The sequence below is a fragment of the Apium graveolens genome, chromosome 8 (assembly GCF_009905375.1).
Source record: "Apium graveolens cultivar Ventura chromosome 8, ASM990537v1, whole genome shotgun sequence".
Taxonomy (NCBI): domain Eukaryota; kingdom Viridiplantae; phylum Streptophyta; class Magnoliopsida; order Apiales; family Apiaceae; genus Apium; species Apium graveolens.
Window position 1 is genome coordinate 265,891,532 of NC_133654.1, and position 26,307 is coordinate 265,917,838.

Here is a 26,307-nt window from a genome sequence, read left to right on the forward strand (position 1 = left end):
ATAACAAAAAAAATAATTTGATTTCATTATTACACTACAAGTCTACAATAAATTAGGCCTTTTATGACCGAACTTTTATAGAACAATGGTCCAAAATGTCATTTTTCAGTAATAAATGGTCCAAAATGTCACTTTTGAAAATAATGACTCAAAATGTCTCTTCATAACTGTACTTCGTCTTCCGTTTTGTATTTCTAATGCAAAACGCTACATAGTGTGCCGTTTTGGTACTTTAATTTTTTTTTTAATTTTTTTATAATGTACAAAACAGTGGTGGAAATAGCGTTTTGGCTCAAAACGGTACATCATATAGCGTTTTGTACCAAAACAGAACTTTATCTACCGTTTTGCTCATAAAAAAAAATTAAAATGCCAAAACGTTACACGATGTTCCGTTTTATGTGTTTTGCTGTACACGATGTACCGTTTTGAAGTGACATTTAGGGTCATTTTTAACCCCCTACACCAGTTCCGAGGTAAATGCTGGCATATCATTAAAACTTGACCTGGCAATGGTGTATATTCTTTCCGTATATTTTCGTGTCAAAATCTTAAACCCGATCCCGATCCGGATTTGTATTCGTGTACCATTTGATTTACAATAAATAATTAAATTGTTCAAGATAGTAAATAACTAAATCCCGAGTACATAAAATTATAAAAATAGAATATTCATATTTGTTATTTATCACTAGAATAAAATATTTAATTATATTATAAATACTAAATATTAATAAAAGTTATTTATTTATTTCTTATACTTTCATTCTGTATCATGTAATTTCGAAAAATCAAATCCGACATTAAATATATTGGTGCTTTTTTGTGTTAGCATACTTTCATGTTCATCTACCAAATTTTTAAATTCAAATAATAATTATTCGTGTCGTTACGGATCATGTTCACGTATACCAAAATTGTTAGGTCTAATTAAAACCGCAACTTATATAACTTGTGCTGTGTAAATCAAAGTATAATCTTCACACAATGTAATCCAATAATCTCAAGTTGTGCTGTGTTTCGTAAAATTTGATGTTTACCATGTGCAGCGGATACTCATAACAAATAATCTGGCCAAAAATTCAGGAATATGGTTTGTCAAGTATAATTTGACCAACATTTTAGAATGAAGGCATTGTCTTGAAGAAGATATATTCCTGAAAAAAAATTGTAATTACATTGCTGCTTAGCTTTTGCTCTACTAGACGAAGTCACTTTTACTGTCAGTAAAAGCCTGGATTGAAGGCTCCCTTCCTAAAAAATCTATCAAGATTTCAACAGGATCTTTTGCTCCTCCTGGACCTAGTACCTGTCAATCCATAATATCTAACTTATTTATTTGGATGACTAATTCTGCTTTAGAGTTGAAAAAAGGTTGAAAACGCAATAAAGGAAGAATGAGTTGAATCAATTGTGTTGAAGCCTTGTAGGTTTTCGATCTTGGGAAATAACTTAATTTACCTTTTCTCTAAATTGAGTACCCACATTTTGGTTGAAAAGATTGTCACGGAATTTCGAGGCAAATATATCTGCAGCGAAAGCCTGAAATTGCAGCCAAATGGTGACTAAAGGTGTGTAGCAGTCTACAGAACAAACTAGTAAAGCAAATTAGTGGCTAAGATATGAACATGTATTGTGGCCTTACCTCACTCCAAATGCGGCTGTAGCACACAGCTTCATAGCCTATTGCCAAACGTGAGTAACATGAAGCTGGGTTGGTTCCTTCTAACATCTGTAAGCCAGCCATTACCTGGCGAATCAAAGCAAGTTATGATACAAATTTAAAACTCTTACTTTAAAATCATGTTTAAGCAGAAAGTAATACCTTTGGATGAAGGTGCTTGAACAAACCGATAATGTCAACATTCTCATTTGAATGTATAATTTGATCAAAGAGACCTGCCATAAAAATATTATGGAATATTATTTAATGATAAATAAAAAAGAAATAACTAACTTACACATTGATCAATAATTGTGCACAACAGAGTAGAGCTTTGTCTCTCAACATGTACACCAAGTAATTTTGAAACCAACAATTTTATGTTTCCACTTGGTAGTAAATACATAAATGTGTAAAATTTGAAGCTGTTGTAGACTTGTAGCATGAGATGTGAACTTAAGTTCATCTTCAAAGTACAGAGAAACACGATTACATCATATACAGTAGATCATGCAAAAAAACAGTAGAGCTTACAGTAAAGAATCTCTTGCTTTAATTTAAGTGCTGAAAAGGAAGAACGCCATCTCCTAAGTGACTCACAAATTTCATCCTTGACGGGCTTTGTAATATCCTGCACAACATAATAAGATTGGATATCTATTTAATTTTATCTTCTCTGGGAAGAGGGGGGGGGGGAGGGGGTGCACTGTTTTCCTTAGGATGTCAGAATTAGTGTTATAACACCACTGACCACACAGGCTTACAACGAAGTCACAAAATAAAACAGGTTACTGTTTAATAAACTTACTGACTATAATATAAAGGGTAATAAACTATTTACATGGATAAAATACCTGATGATAACCAGATATCATTTTTAGAGCTATGTTATCATAACACCTAAGGAATGAGGGGGAGGGGAAGAAAGAACAATAAAGTATGTCAGCGTGAGTTTCTATCCTGTATACATGCAAAGCACATCACCTTCAAACACGGAATTTAATAGATAACAATAACTCAAATTCTTACCAGTTTTCCAAAACCTGTGCAGGAATCTCTACAAAGTCAGGGTCAAGGCGCAGCCCAGAAAATTTAGAAAATGATGCACGATTGCAAATATGATGGACCTGTAAGTTCGGCACAAATTACCATTACTTGCCAATCACCTCAGGCATCAATAAGAAAGTAATAATTTCACTAACCCGGGTATAGGAATACTTAAAAAGTGATTCCCGAGTTGTTTTTAACTTTCTATTGTTGTAATAATAATAATAATAACAACAACAACAAATAAATAAATAAATAAATAGTTGTACCCAGTGAGCATGGCACCGAAATCTGCAGGGTCTGGGAAAGGTCCTAATAATAATAAACTAATCTAAAGTCTTTACCCCCACCCTCTTTCCAACAATTTCACATAACACACTAGATACGATATTAAATTTAAAGCGCTCTGAAGCTTGCGCTTACATCATTCAAGTCAATTAAAATGTATAACTTGAACACTACTTTTGTCTAGGAACCTACAGTACTAGGTAAGCTTCTTGTTTACCCTAGTCTGCATCACTACTAGTCGTAAGTCTCTTAACAGAAATTTCACAGCACTAAAAGGGAGAAATATAAAAATAGAACTAATATTCGTGTACTGTACTGGAGGAATGCTTCAAGTAGAGGTTAAACATACCACGTGCCCAAACTCATGGAAAAGACTAACTACTTCTGAGAATCGCAATAACCCAGAACAACTACCAACATCCTTTTGGAACTGAGAGATAAGCAATGCCACAGGAATCTGGATATGAAACATTCCTGTTTTAGTAAGCATTTAAAAACGTACATATGAATGTATATACATAATACAATATTTAGTACATGCAAGTAAAAATGCCTTCACCTCCATATTTTCTTATTATTTCATCAAATATTGGAGTGTAATATAAATTTTAATAGATACTCTTGACTCGTGCAGCCCGACTTTCTCTCACTTTTATAATTTTTCTCAATTTAATTTTGATTCCTGCCTTCTTAAATCTTATTTGGACACATGCAAAGCCTTGTTTACGTTGAATCTCAATCGATAATCCCCATAATTGACCGCAATCATTACTTTCTGTCCGTTCTCCCTTGCATATGAATTTTGGGAAAAAATAATTTAATCTTAAATACATTAATGTAACTACTTCTAGAACCGTAAAATGGAAATGAACTTCTAACTATAATTTTATGTCAAGCTATCTTAGATTACTGGGTGTTAACCTAATTGATGTTAACATTTTACGTTAATATTTAAGTATCTCATTATAAGAGCAACAACGAGTCGTTATAATTACAATCTATAAACTAGTCTATTAAGGATCTTGTAAGTTGTAACCAAGACTAAGCATCGCATCCAGAAGATATGTTTCGAGGTTACCTGTCTTGCACCCTCATGAAATGAACCACATTGAAGAGGAACAACACATGTATGTCCATACTTGCCTTCCCTGTAAATAAATTTTTAATTCCGAAAGTTCTTGTTTATAAAAAAAGTGATTTGAAAAAGTCAACAATTTTATATCCGAGAATGAACCTTTTATACAAATCGAGGTAAAGATAACCCAACAATTCACAAGAACGCAAGTCAAAAACTGAATAAACATTAACATCATGATGCCAGACGACAGAATCTGCAATTTCCTCGAATCTTAATCCTGTAAACAAAGAGGGATTTGTTTCACAAATGAGTTGAAAAACTTATAACACGTACTGTCTAGTAATTTATTGATAACACGATCAAATCTGTAAAGGAAGAGGACAAAAAGAAACAGAAAATAATATTCACACAGTTCAATCACCTACTTCGCCAGGCCTACAAATAATAAATTTCAAACAATCAACCATATCAATCATCTCATTACAATCCCTAACAGGCTAACAATGAAGATCAAGAACTTTACTTCTAATTCTAATTAATTTAGGTGACCCAAATAGTGATCAAAAACAGAATCAACAAGCTATCCTTGCCGATATTCTGCCTTGGACCAGACACCATTTGACCTTAACAACAGTAGCACGGGATCTTCTTCCCCGGAAAGAGCACGCCAAAGATAAATACAATTGTATCTATAAATGGCAACCGGTAGCAACTTTTCCCGGAGCTTAGATGATCTTTTGGCAAGCATATAAGCTTTGACTTTTACATGACTAGGATGATCCACAAGATATTCTATATTAGCGTTGATATGACTTTGCTCCTAAGTAATGGAATTTGTAGATTATGGGTGGAAAGGAATAATTAGGAATGGAATCGTGGAATTAGCAGAGGATAAGTTCTGCTTTGCATGTCACGTAATTTAAGATACAAACATGCCAATTTCTTTAAAATAAACTCATCTTGATGTCCAGCAAGAATTACAGTGCAAAAGAAAATAAAACAAACTAAAAATACATATTTAAATCATACCATAAAGGTCTTGACATATCTTAAGGACCCCCGATAGAACAATATCCACAGGGAAGTACTGCTTAACAACACCAAAGTCTAGGTCATACTGTTTCTCTTCTACCCTCTTCACGTAGTATTGTAGATCCTCAATTCCAAAGGGATGGTCTCCTTCCTCCTCCTTCTGAACCACCACGATAAACAATTATGAAGGTTTAATAACATTTCATGGTTAATAAATTAGGGGGGGAATGACGAATTATATTGGTGAGCTCTAGCCAGATTAGACATACAACAAACAGAACTGACCTTCAGGTCTTTCAGAATACCAAGTTCTTTGGTGGCCAAGTCAGTCAAACTAGCAGATACGCCCTCTAAGAATTCGAAAACCTGAAAAAGGAATTAACGAAGTAGTACATTCATCATGAAAGTTATTTGAGACATTGCTATAAAGCAGCACATTATTAAACCATACACCGCAATATTGTTATATGGATTAATAGTTACCAAAACAAAGCTCGTACCAACATAATACTTTTAGGTGGAACATATGAAAGATTTTAATGTTTGACAATATCCCACAAAAATTAGGTACATATATTTATGTTGACTATATAATAGGTCTCTGAATACAAAAATTGTTTGAAACTCAAAAAATTAGCTTGTACTTGATCCAATTGTCCTATAAAAGGAACTGCGTGTGCAGTGCACACACACACATACACACATATACAAGATAAGGCAAAAACGAGAACTAGGTTCTCCGGGGAACTACTATGTTTTGTACATTACATTTATGTTTTCTGCAAACATTTTCTTACTATTTTTTCTTCAATTGCATAAAAAATTCTCATAATTACGTTTTTGTTTACATAACATATCAAATGATAATGAACAATCTCATAATTTTTACAAAATATGAAGTTAAGAACTAATATGTTCTGTACATAACATGTATGTATTCTGTATATATTTTCTCATTTTTTTTTCAAAATGCATATTTTTCTCATTATTGTGTTTTAATTTACAAAATACATGCATTTTTGAATAAAAGATACAACAAATTTTACAAAATTAGAAGCTTTCTCCAGAGTTCTCCATAAAACCCAACCCATATATAAACCATGACGAACATTAGAAAATTCCTAGTTATCATCCAGAAATCAGAAGATATTATAGATAACATAAATGAACAAACCTTAGATGAAGATTTTGCCATTCTGAGTTCAACAGCATAGTCTGCATAGTTTGAATAGCCAAGCAATCTAGCAAATTTATGCCGCAACTGAACCTGAACAATTTAAATTGTTTAATTATTCTGACTTTCTAGCAGTACCGTCAAAAACAGATACGGAGGAAAGTAAGAAATTTAAGAACTGCAACATTGTAACATGACCATTTTGAGATGTACCGGTGCAGCCAGCTGGGAAACAAAGAGGCGCAACATATATCAAAAAACTACTGTTCCTAATTTTTTATATAGTTTTTGGGAATGCAGCTAACAAGTTGGCCTTCTAGTTATTGAGATTTAATTGATTGAATCTAGGAAACCGTATATCATTCTGATAAGAGATGGTCCCATGATCAGATACAGGACGGAAGGAAACCTCTATGATTTTGGGAGAAGTGTAGAGATCATTGCATATTTCTTTATCTTTATAAACCAGTTTGTCTGGTAATATTTCTATTTTCTATCATTTGATCCTCAAGAATATAGACTCAGTTTTGCATTTACAATTATATATAAAACAGGGACAGAGGCAGGATCAAAAGGTTCTAGACTTCACAAGAGTTGAATAACTATGTATTGATATATAATTTTTCAAGAGTTCTGGACTTTGGGGTGGCAGCCACAACTGCATGCAACCGCCCCCCCCCCGGTGGGGGGGGTCCGCCTCTAATTTGGAACACTATCTTTATACACAAACTCTTTGAATCTCAATGATGTTATAAAAAAATTTAGAACTAATATTTGAATAAGTAAAACTATGACCATAAGGCCAGCATTATGATTCCTTTAAACTTTCAGTGAAGTCTAGCAACTCCTATCCAGAGACTGATTGCATTCTGAGACCCAAACTGAAAACTGGACTTTAATTAGGACACATAATTTGTTCCTTTTATGTACAGAGTTTTCCAAGAGAATCGTAAATTTTGTATCACATATATACATGTATCGTGATACTTTCCGATGCTGATGCCAACCAAACAAATTCGAGATAAGGCTCACTTGAGTAGTATTGTGTTCATCTCTTTTTTGTTCCCATTTCAAACAGTTTTCTGTGGTGATAAAGGAAAACTAATCTGTCCACAAAATTAACGAATAATTCTGACATATAGGTGTAGTTACCAATAGCTAGTTAGTGTATATATGTTAATTAGAACTTCAGGTACTAATTACCTAAATAATGTTGTATTATTTAACTATGGGCAAAATAAAGATCCTATTTTTTTGGTCTATCAAACTAGTATATAAATTACAAAATGAGTAAAAATGAATAACATTTGACAGGTACAGTCCAGCAATAAATGTTTAAGATACAGCAAAAGGCTGAATTTCAGAGGGCAAACATACAGGTGAGCTGGTGGACAAAAACTATATGCATATTAGCATTCAAGGAATAACAGGAGAATACTTCTTCTATTCCACATTACCAGATTCTGTAATACAGAAAGGTTAACCTCAGATCGTCTCCCATATGCCACAGCCACAGTTTTTCTTGTGGCACCAACCTAAATAAATAAAAATAATAATCTGAAGTACCTCTAGAATAAGTCAAGCAAAGCACATATCAAGTCACCAAATTACCACTATTGCAGTATGACAAAAAAACATAAGAGAACTTAGGGGAGAAGAATAGAATCAACTAAAGTTCATATTTCAGCTTTATGAATATGACACCACTCTGTAAATTAGAAAGTTGACTTATTTAAAGAAATAAGAGAACTATGCCCCATTATAATTTAGGAAAAAATGAGGAAGTTTTGTAAATTTGGCATATTATACATTAAATTCATCTATTGAGACTCAAATTTTTAGCTGCCCAACAACAAAATGGAAACTTTTGTAGTTATGTCATATGTATAGATACCTTTCATCTATGCTTAATTTGATTTTCACGAGTCCTCTCTCAAAAAAGAACTCATCACTACGTTCAGGACATAGATAAGGTAAATATTGTACTTAAGTCAATGTTGGGCGTGTACCTTACAAAATTCTAATATTGGTAAAAGATGGTGACTTCCGAGCGAAATCCTGAACTCCCCGTTTTCTGCTTTGTCTAAACTCTGTACAGAAAACACAACTCGTTTAGTAACTATAAACCAGAATAACGTGATATAACATGGTGGACAGGTTTGCTCTGAACTATAAGTCTATAACTGATAACAAATACAACATATAATTACATCTGGTGTTCCCCAAAATATTAAATGGCTATATTACTAGGACTAGGGCAAGGGACACGGTTGCAGATTCAAGTGTCAAGTTCTTAGTTTTATTAAATTTAGGATTCTTGGATATGGATCCAGAATTGGACACGGTGTGGCGACTCACATGTAAGCTTTAAAAAGGTAACACTTTATACATTATTAATCCATTTTACATATTTAGAAATAGTGTGTTCCACCAATAAAACTTGTACAAGTAATTATGTGTCAAACTCATCGCATTAAGTTAGATGAATAGCATAGAAAAAGTCATCAACGGAACTCACTCCGTGTAACAAGTCATTGTAAGGCCTATATATCATTTTGAATTTGAATCCCGCAAGATGACTTGTCCAGATTAAATATGAAAGATACGACTCGAACCCCATGCCCATACCCATGTCATGTCTGGTCGACGCATGTACAAAGAAAAAATTGGAGAGTTTAGTTAGCTATAAGGTTTGATTTGTATTTAAAGCCACTAGAAATAAACAAAAACTCAAACTGACACAAAATTTCAAATGACTAAATAGTCATAACAACCCTAAAAAATGTAGATACTTTTTCGATTGACCTCTTCAACTGCCAAACAACATGAATAGGCTTACTTTGAAGCAAATAGTATATATGAGCATATTCCTTCACGTACACATCTTTTCTCATGTATGCATTTTACATTGATAATACCAGCATATCAGTCACATTAAGTTTTAATGTAGTTTTGACTTCATATACTTCAAAAAATAATTAAGAATCTCAACTTTCACACATTAAGATTGCATTGTAAATCATCGTGCAAGAAGTTCTGGTCATGTTGTCATGATTATGTTATCAATCATGCACGAAAAGTATGTCAATCTCAGTAATAGATAAATAAGCAATATTAACATGAAAATTAAGTATACAGGCAAAGAGTTACAAACTCAGGCACTCAGAAACTGATAATGCAGAAATTTACCCATATAAATTCAGGTGGTAACCCTAGTAAATCCATCTCGCTGAAAAGGAGAAATGAACGATCATCATTGATGTTTCGGATATATTGAATGCTTAAATCATCTAGCTGAGTCTTTAGACGCTGCAGCTCTTCCCTCTTAGCTAATGTGAGGTTCAAACCATTCCGCTCAAAGTCTTTAACCTGTCACTGGATACTAGACAATAAATACTATAATACAGCAAGATACCTTTTAAAATCAAAAGGAGGAAATCGTTAGATTTAAAGAATAATAAACAATGAAAGCAGGGACTAAAACCAAGACAAACAGAAAGAGAGCACAAATGGGAAAAAAATCACATCCCAAAATCCATATTAAAAAACAATGATAAGGCACTTACTCATTATGTTAAAGAAAAGTACATATTTGATTATCCCTGTTCCTCATTATCAAGTAGGCAAGTACTCAAAAGTTTAAAGTACTATTAGCTTTAAAGAAAAGGATACGATCAGTTGATCATATTCATATACATATAAGGTAAGTTATTCCATGCTGCCATTATATAAATTTAGAAAGAAAAAAAACAGTTACTGGTAGAGTGGTTGTAGATACTACTAGACCATAACTATCACATGTTAATGCATTCGCCAAAAAACAAGAGCATCCAAGCTCAGTTGTGGAGGGATATGCCATATCGAACAAGATCGGATATTTAAATCATAATACATCACTGCTTTAAACTTCCCATTGATAGGATCATCACAGTATATATACTTCCTGATTATGCAAATGTTACATAATTGCAGGTTTAATATGTACAGACTAACAGTGAAACTGGAAATAAGATTTTGACAAAGTTGGTAGATTACGAAGTAGTTGCATTAAAAGTGCTGCAGGCATTAATACATAAACCATCGTGGAAAATTCCACACCCTAAAGTATAGCATAATTTCCAAACGAACTCATATTTTCCGGGGACTTAACTGTTAGGGATCTGGTAAACTTAAAACAAAGTGGTTTAAGAGAGTGAAAATTATGAGATGCACTAAGAACGGCTGCTCCATATGTCTTGGTAACATTAAAGTGACCACCTACAATATTCTGTCCTATCAAGTGACCAATAGTAGATGGAACATAAGTAGAAATGAGGTCTCCTAACATGTAAAGCATCAACAAAGTGATAAATAAAGTTCATAAATTCAATTATGTAAGCCGACCAGCAGGCAATTAGTGGACAAGACAAAGACATAAGAAATAATTCAGGAAACTATTCCAATGCAAAAACAACTAAAACTTCATACCAGAAACTGAGTATATCGTTTAGCTTCAGGGCTCATCCTTTCCCCCTTCACTGCGACTGCCTTGATGACACGGTACAAATCTTCCCTCTTACTGTAGAATGTTCACAAATTTAAATAGCAATTAGTTAGGTATTTAGTTTAGTAACTAATTTCAAACAATGATAAATTAATGAAATCACAAAACTACAGACTCAACAATCTTGTGGCACCACCAAATTAATAGTTTTTAAAGCAACGAAAGAAAGTGAGACCTGCATTTGTAAACATGAGCGTCTATTCTTCGCTCAGCTTCCGCACTTGCTTTCCGCACATCTTCAGATGACGATACCATCTTCGGAAAGATGCAAGACTGGACAAGCGGAAATTGTTGCATTTCCAACTCTACCAATGGTGATATTACATTTTTATAGCTAACCTGCAAAGATAAATTAACTTTATATTTAATATCAATTTGGTACAACTAAGATAACTAACTCCTTCGGTAACTACCCGAGTGTCCAACTTGTTGATTTAGAGTGATTTATTTTGGTGAAAACTTTAAACATTGACGAGATGCAGCATGTACCAAAGGAGAGGGCAATGTAGCATGTAAAGAATACAATGCAACTAGAAGACGAGGCACGAAAGACAAGTACATGTAAATTCAGTTGATATATGACCTCAAAATGAATGCTACGGCAAATACATCATTATATGCAAAACAAGCGTTTAGTACATAGAGTTCGTAATGCTAATTTTAGTTAATTATTTACGTAGTAGCACATGGCCACAAGTCGTAAATCACTAAGACACTCAAAATGTACTTCATTTGTAACTAGCAGTCAATCCATAATGTCAATAAATAATAACTATACATTCATTTTTCGTATATTAACGAGATTATTCATTTATCGAGATTCTGCTATACACATTCATAGTCCGTACCTTATCGAGAGGAACAGAAGCAACAGCATCGTGCACAGCTTTCGATTTCGCAATTAACTGGTCAGCTAATCGAGTAATTCGAGACGGTGAGAGATTAATTTGCACATTAGAGCCTTTAAGTTCTGAAACAATAAAGTCAAATACAAAACTAATTCAATTAAATCACAATTCAAATCAATGCACAACAATTTAATTTAATTAATTAATTAGAAGTTGAAAATTAACCTTTCTTTTTATTTCTCGAATTGAGTGAAGAAATGGCGAAGTTGAGAGCGAAGGCGAGAAGAGCGGCGGCGCCAGCAGCTCCTGTGAGAGCTATGATGTTGTTGTGTTTATCCTTTCTCTGTTTCGCCATTTGTTAATTAACAAAAAGCGAGAGAGAGAGAGAGAGAGAGAGAGAGAGCGAGGGAGGGGGAGGGGGAGAGAGAGAGAGAGAGAGAGAGAGAGAGAGAGAGAGAGAGAGAGAGAGAGAGAGAGAGAGAGAGAGAGAGAGAGAGAGAGAGAGAGAGAGAGAGCGCGAGGGAGGGAGGGAGGGAGGGAGAGAGAGAGAGAGAGAGAGAGAGAGAGAGAGAGATGAAATGGATTATAGAAACCCTTGTTTGTTAGTACAGGGGTATTGTTTTTGCTTTGATTTTCACGCCCCTTGTAAAAGCGGCAACAAATGGAGGGAAATTTTGTGCATAACAATGTCAAATTGTAAATACCATTTTTAAAATTATAAATTACTTCTTTAAAAACAAAATTATAAATTACTAACTTATAATTCGTAGAATATACTTAATTATTTTTAATATCTGATTTTTATTATTTATTTATAATATACAGTTTTTAACTGAGGAAAAATAAAAATGTAATGTAATATAGCAAATATTGTTGAGAGATTTCAATACACGGAGATTTTTAACCATTAAAAAAGTGTATAAAGTATGTTTAATTATATTAAGTTGTTAACGGAATTCCAACTTTAAAGGTCTATTAGAACTATAGTTAAATCTCGATAAACGAATATTTTTGGGATCGAAATATTTGTTTTCATTAATCGAGATTATACATAAATCGAGGTTAAAAATATATTGTCTCTATTACGTTGGACCGAAACAAGTATTTATTTGACGAGATTATTCGTTTACCAAATATTTATTTATCGATCTCGAAAAACGGACGGTGTCATCTTGTACCTCTATTTGCCTGCACTGTTGTTTATCATTGCAGCTCTTTATCTGTACACTCAACTGACCAACTCCTTTTCCTGCCTTGCCAATATTTGGCCACCTTTACCTCCTTAAAAAGCATCTGCACAAAACTCTGTGTACTGGAGATTTTGTCTACTTATCGGTTGCAGAAGTTGTCAGATATTCGAATAGAAGAGGTTAAGTCTATGGTGAAAGGCTTGTTCAAATTATCTGGTGGTGGAATGCAGGAAGTAGAGATGAAGCCTCTTTTTTTCAAGCTGATGTTTAACTTGTTGACAAGGATGATTGCTGGGAAAAGATATTACGGAGAGGAGTCAAAGAATTCAGAGGAGGCAAAGCGATTTCAGGAGATAATCAAGGAGACATCGAAATATATATAACAGAATAAGAATCATTCACAGGGAGGTATTAAATTTTAAACACACATCAAGCACAAACTTACAAAATTTAATTAGATAGAATAGGAAACATTTCAATCTTCAATAAACCACTAAAACAAGCTTACATTGATAACGCTTACATTGATAACTAAATACTCGTAAACTGAACTACAAAGCTTTCATATTAGTGCAATAAACTAAACTAAATTAAACTAAACTAAACTAAAATTTTGAAAAGCACTCCATTACACCTTCAGACCATCTTCTGAAACAATATTGAAGAGTGGAGACAATACCCGATGCTTGTACTTCAATATCCGGACACCATTCACTTTTGTAATAATTATCTTGAAGCTGCTTCCACATTCCTCCTAAAGCTTATACCATTACCCGTTATAGATCATACTAATTTGATATCAGACATATCTAAGACTCTTGAGACCAAGTTAGATCATTTGCAACCGACTTATACATAATTATTATGGTAGACATATTTCAAGATAAGGTCATTCAGACTAATATTCTCACCATCATTTTCAACAAAATCCGAAAGACAATTCCGAAGCACAGCATCCAAATAAGCAATATGAATTGCACTCTTAGTCAATATTTCGCCAGACTGCATTCCTACAACATTTCCATTCAAGTTCAATATCCCAGCCCCGGCTGACCCAACCCCCATCGACATCCAATGATCGAAAAAAATCAGTTCTGCATCACAACGCGGCACAGTTTTTCCATTCAAGTATTTATTAGAACACACAATCGACTCATCCACCTTCCACTCACGCATACTACAATGAGACATACACAAAACTCTCTGACCTTTTATCTCCCCCTCCCATTCTCCCCTCGGTGCAAACTCATAAAAATGCTCAATTTGATTTCTCGTATAACAACTTAATATTAAAATCTCCGACTCCGGAATAAACAACTCAACACGACAAGGATAAGCCTCATCGGAGCCGTAACAAACAGCCTCTAATTCATCGCTCTCGGAGCACTCAATGCCTGGCATACAATTTACGAAACTACCAATAGTAAACATTACAGCTAGTCTCCCTATTTTTCCGATGAAAAAACCCGAAGCAAATCTTTTCAATTTGTTCGGGTCGTTAATAAACCTAATCTTCACAGTTGATCTATTCATATGAAAAATTGTAGCTGAATCTACACCAATTACCATTCTCAATCTACTTGTATATCAGTTAGAAATTACCTGATTTATCTTCCCTTTAGCTTGAGATTTCAATACGCAGCAACGAAGCACAGAGAAAATGAGAGAGACAGTTTTTGAGCCCTAGATTTTTAGAAAGGCCGTTAGTTTACTAGTAGAACAGAACTGAACTGAACTGGACTCAATTGAAATTGGGCTTTATGGACTCAATTTCATTTGAGCTTTCCAAAGAAATAAAAATGAATACTCGTTGAATTTGGACATTAATTTTGAATAAATGAACTCTTAAGTTGTAAGAAAATTTGTGATTTTATTTTTAGTAGGGGCGTGGGGCATTGAGAAATCAGTGTAAATAATAACTTTTTTGGACGAGTTTTGAAAAAGGATTATTTTGTATTTTAATTTGTTTGATATGTAAATCATGAATTTTGATTTTTGTAACTCATGTCATTTCAAATGAAATATGTATTCATAAACACGTTCTTACGTAATTCTCGCATTTTGTAAATAGTTTTGCTAGATTTTCCGAATAAATTCTCTAAACAAATTTCAAATGATTTGGAATGATAAATGACAACATTTATTTTATGGGCTCATTTGTATACACGTGGGATCCTTATTATTATTATTATGAAAATAACTGACTATTCAAGTGATACACCAATATTTGGGGAAAGAATTGAGTAAAATTTGTAATAAGTTGTAATTTGTAATATTTGGGCAAATGATAAATTATAATAAATCGACAGTTACATTTTCTCCTAATACTAGTGTGGCAAACAGGAACGAAGTGTGTCAGCAGTTGGGGGTCATGGAGGTGCAGGTGCCAGGAAAATATTTAGGGATGCCCATGAGGATTGGTCGAGACAAAGTTACAAGTTTTGACTTCCTGACAGACAGAATCGAGCAAAAGTTGCAGGGGTGGCAAAATAAAAATTTATCTAAGTCGGGGAAAGTGACTTTGATTAAAACAGCAGCCCAGGTTATCCTGAATTTTTGGATGAATTTATTCTTGATTCCAAGGGAAATTTGTGAAGGAATAGAGAGGAGAATGAATGCTTTTTGGTGGAATAATGGTGGTTCAGGGAAGGGGATTAAATGGATGGCATGGGATAGGTTGTGCGAGGCTAAAGAAGGTGGCGGTTTAGGATTCAAAAAGCTGAGAAGTTTTAATATTGCCATGTTGGCAAAACAAGGTTGGAGGCTTTTAAATAATTCAAACCCTTTGGTTACAAGAATAATGAGTGCAAGATATTTTCCAGATACTGACTTTTTGAATGCTAAGCTCGGAGCAAATCCTAGTTACGTATGGCGAGGTATCATGGAAGCACAAGATAGTATGAAGCAGGGGTGCAGAAGAAGAATAGGGAATGGGAATAGTACACGGGTGTGGCAGGTTCCCTGGTTGCCATGCCCTGTTAATGGCTACATTACAACTGATTTACCTGAGGAACTGAAAGAGATTCAAGTTCGAGGCTTTATGACAGAGAATCAAAAAGAGTGGGATATGGAAGTGGTGCACGATATCTGTAATGAACGTGATAGCAGATTAATTCAACAGATCCCTATTCCATCAAGAGAAAAGGAGGATAGCTGGTTCTGGTTATTCGAAGAGAAATGACATTTTTCAGTTAAAAGTTGCTATAGGAAAATTCAAGGCGAAAGGGGCTATGCTGATGCGAGCTTCTGGAGGAAACTATGGAACTTAAAGCTACCTGGAAAGGTGCTTAATTTGTTATGGAGAGTTTGCAGAAATGTTATTCCTACGGCTGCTGAATTGATAAGAAAAAATGTAAATGTAAACCCAATATGTGGTTGGTGTCAAGTGTACGTCGAGGATGCAATGCATGTTCTGTTTGGGTGTACTTTTGCTTTAGAATTATGGAATGCAGTAGGGTTGCAGCATCTGGTCGAAGTGTGGCCAAATGATAATGTTTCAGAGATTATCAAACGAGTGTTTCGTGATGGCAGTAAGGAGCAATGTGTGATGTTTGGCCTGATTTGTTGGACCTTGTGGTTTAGAAGAAACAAATGGCTCTGGGATAGAATAAATATGTCTGCCTTTGGGGTTAAAACTATGGCGTATAATATGCTCAATGATTGGAAAAAGGCGATGGAGGAAAATAGAAAACAAGCTACTCAAGTACAGGGTGCAGCGAGACGATGGGTTAAACCTCAACAAGGATGGATTAAAATTAACGTTGATGCAGCGTGTCAACAAGGAGAAAATCTGGTGCGAATTGGCTGCATAGCTAGGGATGACAGAAGGCATTTCATTCGGGCTCGAAGTAACGTTCTGCGAGGAAGTTTTCAGCCACGGGAAGCGGAGGCTTTGAGCCTCAAGGAAGCATTATCCTGGGCAAAACAATGGAGGATTAACAAAATTGTGTTTGAATCAGATGCTAAGACTTTGGTCGAGGCTGTTAATGGGTCTGGGGGGGTTTCTTATTTTGACACAATTGCTGAAGAATGTAGTGACTTACTTAAACACTTTGAGAAAGTGTTACTTGTGTTTGTTCATAGGTCTGCGAACCATGTAGCCCACTTGTTAGCAAGGGCAGCATGTTCTATGTCAGGTCTGCAGGAGTGGGTTCATACTGCTCCGGAGTATATTATTTGTAACCTTGCGTTGGAAGAAATTTAAATATATGCAAGTGCTTTATTTCAATAAAAAAAAGTTGTATTTACGATGACTTGAATCTAATTATTCTTATAAAATATCTCAATATAATTTTCTAAACAAGACATGCTGCATTCCTATAATAGTAGTCGACGTAGTGCAGATATGTTCAAAAATTAAATTGGATGAAAACTAATCTTATTCCAATTTGGGAGCATATCCAATATACACACTTTAAATTCCTTAAATAAGCTCTTAATTTCAAAAATAAGAGTCTTGCCTGAATTAGACTTTCAAAAAATAATGTCAATAAGGACTTCATAATCTTTCGGCAACCTCATAGGAGGCACCATCAGATCAAATTATAATCCTGCAACTTGACATTTGTATTTGAATCTACGAAAGAAGAGACCTGCATTTGTAAACATGAGCATATATTCTTCGCTCAGCTTCAAAACTTGCAAACAATTTCAGAAGAAGATGCTATTTATGAGTAGATACAAGACTGGAGCAGAAGAAAGTGATGTTATCAAATGTGCCAAGGGTGATATTACATATTTATAGCAAACCCACAAAGCTATATTGATCTGATATTAAACATCAGTTTAGGCACAATAAAAATTATTAACTCTTTCCCTCTCTAACTTTGTTTGATCAGATGTAACATGTACCAGTATAAGATGCAACTAAATGGAAAGGGAAGGAAGATGAATGAAGGTAAAGCTCACCTGATATATGGCGATCGATGCTCCTGCACGCACACATATGTGTTGTAATATCCCATATTTTGAAATATTTTTATTATTATTATTATTTAGAATTGTTTATGTGATTTTATGTGAATTTTAGTGGATTATCTGGTAATTGGAGTTGATATTTTGGATGTTTATATGTGATATTCTTAGAGTATTTTAATTTTTATATGTCCAGAATAAAATATAGATAATTGTGATATTTTCATGGTAATTTTTGGACCGTTATATGATTTTACAGTGATTTATGGATTTATAAATTATTTTCTGAGTATTTATAAAACTTTTTTATAAAGTCGGGAATGTCCAACTTCGACCGTTTTTGCGTTTTTACAATCCGAAACTCTTCCAAAAACTCCTTCCGTAATTTTGAACATTTTCCGTGTTTTAACTTTTTCAATCTGGATTACGGTTTGACCCGTACGCGCCCGGCGTACAATTTTCGATACGATAAACGTTTTGATAAATCAACAAAACACGTATTCTCGAGAGACGGGATATTTTTACATTATTTTCTCATATGGTGTTTTACAAGAAACTCGGTTTTGATAATTATCCAAATCTGGTATTCAATTGTATCGTTTTATAGTTACTTAGCGGCTAAGTAATCTAATTTCGGATCGGATATGATCTAATGGGATACTCGTTACGTGTTTAAATTGCATTCTATAAATCGATCTGTAATTTGGACGTGTGTTCATTAGCATCTTTATCGAGGTATTCGTTTTATCTCGGTTATGTGCATCTGAATGCATTTTATACGTGTTCGGGTTTTTCTGTTAATTTAAGTCTCGTTTCTGTTTTTCAAAAATAAACGGGCCGGGACCCCACCGGGACGTCAAAGTCCACAAAATTCGTGTTTTTATTTTTATTAAATCAATCGTATTTCAAATACCCAATATTTTTGCATTTTTTAAAATTATTAACAATTTTGGGAAATTTAGATATAAAATTTATATTTTATCGCTTTTAAAATTATTCCCCATAATTATTATTTTTGGGCTTAATTATTTTAATTAGGGGATAAAAATACCCTTAATTTATTTTGGGGTATTTATTTTTCAAAAAATATAAATAGCCTCGTTAATTATAATATTTCATTTTATTTTTATTAAAACCAAAAATTCAAGAACAAAAGTGGGGGTGAAATTTTGTTCTTGATCTTTGATTGATGATTCCAGAAGCTACAGACCTCCGTTTGTGACGTTCTAGAAACCGATTTGAAGCTCTCAACGAGCCCGTTCTGATGATACCAATATCATTGATCAAGGTTGATTAGTCTGTACTTTCAAATTTTTTTAATACGAACACGAATTGGGTCTTTGATTTCATAGGGTTTTTGATTGTTGTTGAATTCATGGATAGTTTTATAATGATTCATGGAGTCGATTTATGCTAATATATGTGTAGTTTGATTATCAGAATGTTTAAGTCGAGTTTTGGGATTTTGCTCGTTTTGTTCTTAAATTTTTCAGTTTGGTTGTTAATTTATTGATGTTAGTAATGATTTTATCAGATTGTGTGAGTTAATAGCTTTAATGTGAGATATTGATCATCAGATTTGGTTGAGGAATGACCGAATTCGATTTTGGCCGGAATTTTATGTTCTTGGTTTGGGTTTTGATCGATTTTTTTTTGTTTTGATTGATCGTTAGTTGTTGTTGTTGGTTGCAAAGAATTGTTAAAGACACAACTATTGTTTTGACATCAAAAACCGGGTGAATCTGTGTGTAATAGCCGTGCTACGGCTCGCCGGAGGGCGCCGAAACTCGTCCGGAATCTGGTAATTTCCAGAAACTGGCGAGTTGCCGGTTGTCTTTCTCGTGAATCTGGCAGTAGTCCCGCCCTCTGCAGTCGTCGTTCAATCCCCGTGACCCTAACCCTAGTCCCTGAAATCTGTTAATCAGAATTCTAAAATTTAAAACAATTCAAATTCATATTTTTAAATTCCAAAAATCCATTTTCATTCAAAAAATTAATTGGGTTAATTATTTTAATAATTAACTGAATTATTTTAAATTCCAAAATTTATTTTCTTTTATTATTTTCAAAAATTAAAAATTGATTTAATTATTTATAATTTATTTTAAATAATTATTTATGGATTTAATTAATTGATTAATACATTTAATCAATTAATTTTGTTTATAAATAGTTGAATAAATTGTAATTATTAATAATTAATTCAAATAATTCCTAAAAATTGTTTTTAAGCTTTTAAAATTATATTTTGGTATTTAAAAAACAATTAATATTAATTGATTTAATTTCTATTTAATTCTTATTTTATTTATAGAAAATAAATCGTTCGTCCGTTTAATATGAAACGAACGCGTATAGACTCAAAAAAATATTCCGCTTTCATTAAAAATACTTTCGAGACCCAAATTATTTTGTTTCGAAAGGTCGCTTATTTTACAAGTCATTCTGAGTCGATTATTGATCGATAAATCATATTTTGTCCCGATTTCAGTTTTAAACGTACCGAGTCGAATGTTTTGACGAACCAAGTCATATGTGATATAAATTATGTGATACGTGGATTATGTGCTTAAGTGTTATATGAATTACGTGTGTAAGTGGGTCAATGGTCTTGTGTTTGGCTGTCTTCTTTATATGCGGACTATCGTATGGGTAGACGATAGGGTTTTGACGCGCAGTTCGTCTAGTAATTATCGTTTAGACGATTAAATTTATATCTTTTAATTATAGATACGGATCATTCGAGTTGATCAGGAAAAGACGTTGGATAAAGAATGAGATGAAATGGTATTGGATATCTGGCTTCTAGCAATCGCAGGAGCAGCATATCAGTAAAGTGTTGAAAAGAAGGACAATGATATTTTGAGACGGAATGTCAGAATAGATGCGTCATTGCGAGTGTGACTAACTACTAAATCTCAAAGGCAAGTATCCCTATCATCACTTATTGTTCACGTGATATTTATTTTAAATCTTTTCATGCAAGTATTGCTTTCTCTATTCTCAGCTCAAAATAGATAAATATTTTACATATCGCTGAATTAAATAATTCTGTTTATGCAAATACTCATCTGTTATTCTATGTTCAGAATAGTCAAGTGTTTTTACTTATCCAAATATCGGATTTATAAATGTTTTGAATTTTGAGAAAATGATTTGGTTGCGAGTATTCCTGCCCAAGTGAATGGGGGAATAAAATTATTTCGGGTGTCGAGTATTATAACCCCTTTTTCAATAAAATGTTTTAAGATTGGATGGTTACTGGTTGCGTAAGAGGCCGAGGCATCGGTCCAGCATGAGCTATTATACGGAAGTGTAATATCTTACAAGGTGAATATATGCCTTTTCTGGCGCCCTATAGGTACCGTATGGCTGCGGAATATGGGTAGTACCTATATTTACGGTATAGCTGCGGGATATCGGTGTTGTTTCGTGACTGATCATCAGGAACATTATAGTGCATAATTGGTTCCAATCTAAAATGTTGTTTCTAAATTGTTTTGATATTCATAGAATAAATGATTTATCAACTGTTTCTGTTTTGGATTAAAGGTGAAATGCAGTTTTGATTCAGTTTCTGATTTGTGTTGATACTTACTTTATTGTTAAGTATCAAAGGTGGTATTAGTATAGATGATTGATGTTGACTTCAATATGGGATGTTGTGAGCATCAAAGTTCGTATTGATATCTAATTTGATATGACAATAAAATAAGTATTAATGTCAAGAGTTCGGTTTTGAATAAAGTTTATGATTCAATCCATAATCATTCTTGTTATTGTTGTTTACGATTTTTACGTAAACACTGTTTTACGAGTTTTATTCTCGTCAAGATTCAAAGTATTGCTGAGGCACTTTGCTCGAAAATATCAAAAAGATTTTTGAATACAGTGAGAAATAATTATCCGATTCTTCAATAAATTTTCTGATTCAGCAATCATAATTTTAAATGTTCTACTCTAATGCAGATGTTGGTTTTATATCAAAAGGACCCTATATTTGCTATAATGATCTTGCTGAGCATTTCTTTCGCTCATACTTGCCTGTTTTCAAATTAACCTCCAGTGAGGATTAACTTGCGCTGTTTAGCCGCGTAATTCGAGAAAGCAAAGGAAGAAGCTTTTGGAAGGTGGTTGGTCCAGGGTTTACGGACCAGTGTAAGTTCTATTGTATAAAGTTGTTTATATTATATTGTATTATAATTGTGTATTTTATAGTTGGGCCTAGTATACTTCTTTTCGAAGTTATACTAGCAGGTTAAGTTTTGAGATTGAGAATTGTTGAAAAGAGTTTTAAAAGAAAGTGAAAAAAAAATTATTTATAGATTTTGGATATATTGTTTATAGAACTGTAACCTTAAAAGATCTAAGATTGGTGTGGGGTCATTTATGCTAAATATCTTCCACTGACATTTGTTTATTGATTAATCAGGTTACTTTGGATTGAGATTTTATAGTGACGACCAAATCCATCTGACCCCGGATTTGGGGGCGTTACATGTGTGTGTAGGCATGTCAGTCTATGCCTAGCAAGCATGTAATGTATTTAGCTCATCGCCTTCCTTATAGACCTATAGTTGATCGATTAAGTAGCACATAGCCACATACATAAAAGAACTCTAGTCTCAGCACACAATCAAAACATACCGCAACTTTTTTGTTACTAGTCAATCCATAACACTAAATACTACACGTTCGTACCTAGCCAAGATAAGAACATAAGCAGCATTGTGTACAACTTTAGAGTTTGCAATTAACTAGTCAAATTAGCTCAGAGTTTGACACAGTGGGAGAATGATTTGAACTTTGGAGCCATTAAAACATTCCGGTCAAACAGAAAATTAATCCAATCACTAAATCAGTCAAATGACACATACAAATGCAATTCAGATTAGATATGAACTGCATCAAAATATGAAGGCAGATAAAAACATATACCAACTACCAAGGCAATTATTTTGAAATCTATCAGGCATTTGGAAACAATTTCTACACAATGTTTAAAAAATCAACATATTAATATAAAATTTTCGGAAATGATAGTAAAGATATTCAACTGATAATTGAATATCACCTATATTTTATATAACTTTATAATTCGAAGATTAAAAAAATCTTAACAAGTAAGAGGTGGATCCGATAGCCTTTGTGATCAGAGAGGCAGGAGAGTTAGAGAGAGCAAAACAAGGACATTTAGGGCTAGGTTCGTATGAAGGTGAAGGAGAAGAGTTAGTATTAGGTTCAGGGAGAGGGAGGCTAGGTGTAAAATGAGTAAAAGGGTTTGGATAAGGACGTCGAGGTTAAAATTTCGTACTCATAACAAAGTGTCTGGGTTCATCCTCTTCCTAGTCAATGCCACCAACATTTTGTTGCAAGTCAAAGTCGGCTGATTCAGAATCATTGGTTAAGAAACTGGTACCAACCCCCTGAGCAGCGAGCAACAATAATTCGCTCAAGCTCTTCAACTTATGTCAAAACTCGTGTAAAAGTTAAATTCAACTGCCATTATCATGGTTATTTGTAGCTTGTATTGAGATTAAATGCACTATTTGCAAATTGCAATTAAAATTTATCGGTCTATGGGAATTATAGTCCCAAGATAATATTCCTCTCCACTATTATGAAAAAATCAACACAAATTCAACATATATGAACAAACTTTACTAGTACGGACGTATAACACAAAGGAAGATCTCAAGCAAATAAAACTTTCTCTCAACTCTGAAGATAAAATCACCACGCGTTCAATAAATAATTTCAGGGAAGAAAAAAGTATGGAAACTACTAAATTAAAAATTGGGAAGCACGCATAAGAATTAAGCATCATATCAAACACTTCATCAACATAAATAATTACGAACTGAAGTAACATCGCAATACTAGTCACTATCAAGTACTCGAAACATATAATAGTTACCAGTCGCTAGATACTACAAAATCATATGTAAACTCCAATATTGATACTACAATGTAAATGCATTTGCAAAAAAACATGATCATCCGAACTCATTTCAGAATCTACCACTTCTACGAATATTCAATTTTCAAAAGAGATCATATTATCAGTATAAAGACTCCCTAGTATCTGTGACATACTATTACAAAATCTAAATGCTTACAAACATGAGCTTCTATTCTTCATTCATCTTAGCAATTATGAGCTCTGACACTCTTGGTGAGACGGGCACGAGGGTGAGAGAGCAAAACCAGGACGTTTATGACTAGGTTTGGGCCGAGAGGCTAGGGGTAGAGGGAGTAAAACGGTTTGAATAAAGACGTCGAGGTTTAGGGACATAGCCGGGTATAGGGGTTATTTTGGGAACCCAAGCATAATACCCAGCACGGGAAAGTCCGGTATCATCATCTTCCTCCTCTTCTTCGTCAACACCACCAACATGTTCGGAGTCGGGTGATTCAGAATCATTAGTTACGGAACTCGTACCAATTCCTTGAGCGGTAATAATTCGCTTGAGCTCTTCAAGTTCTTTTAAAACTGTTTCGAGTTTCTTGTTCAATCCAACACAGTTCTCACAACACTTTCCGGCCATCTGAAATCAAACAAATAAGGAGATATGTATATATATAGGCCAAAAAGTGAGTTTGTATAAAAATTATCTCTACTGATATGCCACTCAATATATTTGTAATATAAGGATTATAATCTTGACTAAAATTAATCAATTTCTCAAATTCAATCAATCAAATAAAAAGCAAAATCAATTGAACTTATTCAATCGATCATTATCCAGACATATGTATGTAACACACACATGAACACTACTAATCACAATTGAACACACACAGTAGATTGGGAAAGAACAATAAAGAGAGAGAGAGAGAGAGAGAGAGAGAGAGAGATTTTACCAAAGAAGAAGAATAGCCGACTTTCGATCGAGGAGAGAATTATCCCAATAAAACGCTCGCATTATCTCGGCCTCACATGACGTGTTTTTGTTGCATGATGGTTGCATTTGTCTCGTGACTGTATAAGATGAACGGAAGTTTTATCCTGCATATAAATGTAGAATAGGGGCACTATTGAAATGGTTTGTTTAATCCCATAGTACAAAATAACTACTGAAGCAACAAAATATAGCGAAGAACTACCAAAGGATCTGAAACAGGCTTCCAAGACCTAGTATTGAACACATAAAGGTTCAAAATGGCAGAACCAATGAACAAGTATCACACCTCCACGGCTCCACAACAAGAAGAACTACCGAAGAATCTGAAACAGGCTTCCAAGACCCAGTATTGAACACATAAGGTTCAAAATAGCGGAACCAATGTACAATTATCACACCTCCACAACAAGTGTATACCGGCAAACAATTAGAAGTCGATATGTTACCTTACAATTAGAAGTCTCTATGTTAAGTCAAAAAATGTATCTAAGGGATTGCTATAAATATGGCCTTTAAGGATGTTTATCCACGAACTAATTTCCACATTAAAGCCCGAGAGATTCATGTTTAGAAAAACTTGTCTGTTCGCAGCTATATGCATTTCCCCAATATCTGGGGAATGTAGGCACGTTTATGTATGTGATGTGTTTAGTGTTCATTTTCTATACCAATTAAGTGCACCGTGATTAACGTTTGTCTGTTTGTGGGGATTATAATCTAAAGATAATATGCATCTCCACTAATATCAGAAAAAATCAACACAATCTAGAGGATGAATTCAACGCAAAAAAAAACTTCACTAGAATCGACGTATAACACTAAGGAAGATCTCAAACAAATAAAACTCACTCATTTTTTATGATAAAACACCACACATTGAATAAAAGTATAAATAACTTAGCATTGGGAAGCCTAGATAAGCATTATACCAAACACTTCATCAACATAATGGTTACGAAGCACTCAACTACTAACAACGCAGTACTGGTCACTATCAAGTATACTTGAAAATGCTTCTCCGCATTATGAAGTTGTCTAGCCTTTAACAAAATTAATTTTGTAATTGAGAAAGTAATTAAATGTTAACATGTGTTAAGAAGTGTTCGATAAAACCAAGGAAGATCTCAGAAACCAAGCAAGATCTCAGTAACATGGAAATTAAGCATGAAAATTATGCATGAAGGCAGATACCCAAAGTTATAAACTCAAGCACTCAGCTATTAATAATGCGCCAAGTACTCAAAACATCTAGGATTGCATTAAGGAATGAAGATAATAGTTACCAGTCACTAAATACTAGGTACTCAATTCCGTGATTCACCAAAAGGCAAGATCATCTTAGCTCATTTTGGAGCCAAGGGACATATTGTACTCAACAAGACCAATGACAAGAAGTCGTACAAAATACATGGTCAACAATTTAAATTAGATGCACTACATCAAATAATGAAGGCAGATTTAAAAATTACCGATGCAATTATTTTGAAATCAAGCAGACATTTGTAAACAATTTCAACACAATGTTTACAAAATCAACATAGTTTTATAGAATTTCCATAAATACAATAGTTAGGATATTCAACTGATAACTGAATCGCTTGTGAGAGAGGCGGAAGAGTGAGAGA

The 26,307-nt window shown here is 33.8% G+C and overlaps 1 protein-coding gene across 1 annotated transcript; it reads right to left on the bottom strand.

Annotated features, from left to right (window-relative positions):
- Positions 1–990: 990 nt before the first annotated feature.
- Positions 991–12,173, bottom strand: LOC141678777 (putative thimet oligopeptidase). Its single transcript, XM_074485160.1, has 20 exons — positions 11,899–12,173; positions 11,674–11,795; positions 11,001–11,164; positions 10,750–10,840; positions 9,472–9,651; positions 8,292–8,372; positions 7,740–7,817; positions 6,283–6,375; positions 5,394–5,474; positions 5,106–5,268; positions 4,233–4,353; positions 4,077–4,146; positions 3,348–3,455; positions 2,693–2,790; positions 2,518–2,563; positions 2,198–2,294; positions 1,826–1,899; positions 1,646–1,750; positions 1,462–1,542; positions 991–1,309 (listed from the first exon to the last, which is right to left on the bottom strand). Exons 1-20 carry the CDS (start codon positions 12,026–12,028, stop codon positions 1,202–1,204), a joined length of 2,091 nt encoding a protein of 696 aa, XP_074341261.1. The 5' UTR covers positions 12,029–12,173; the 3' UTR covers positions 991–1,201.
- Between the last annotated feature and the right edge of the window lie 14,134 nt (positions 12,174–26,307).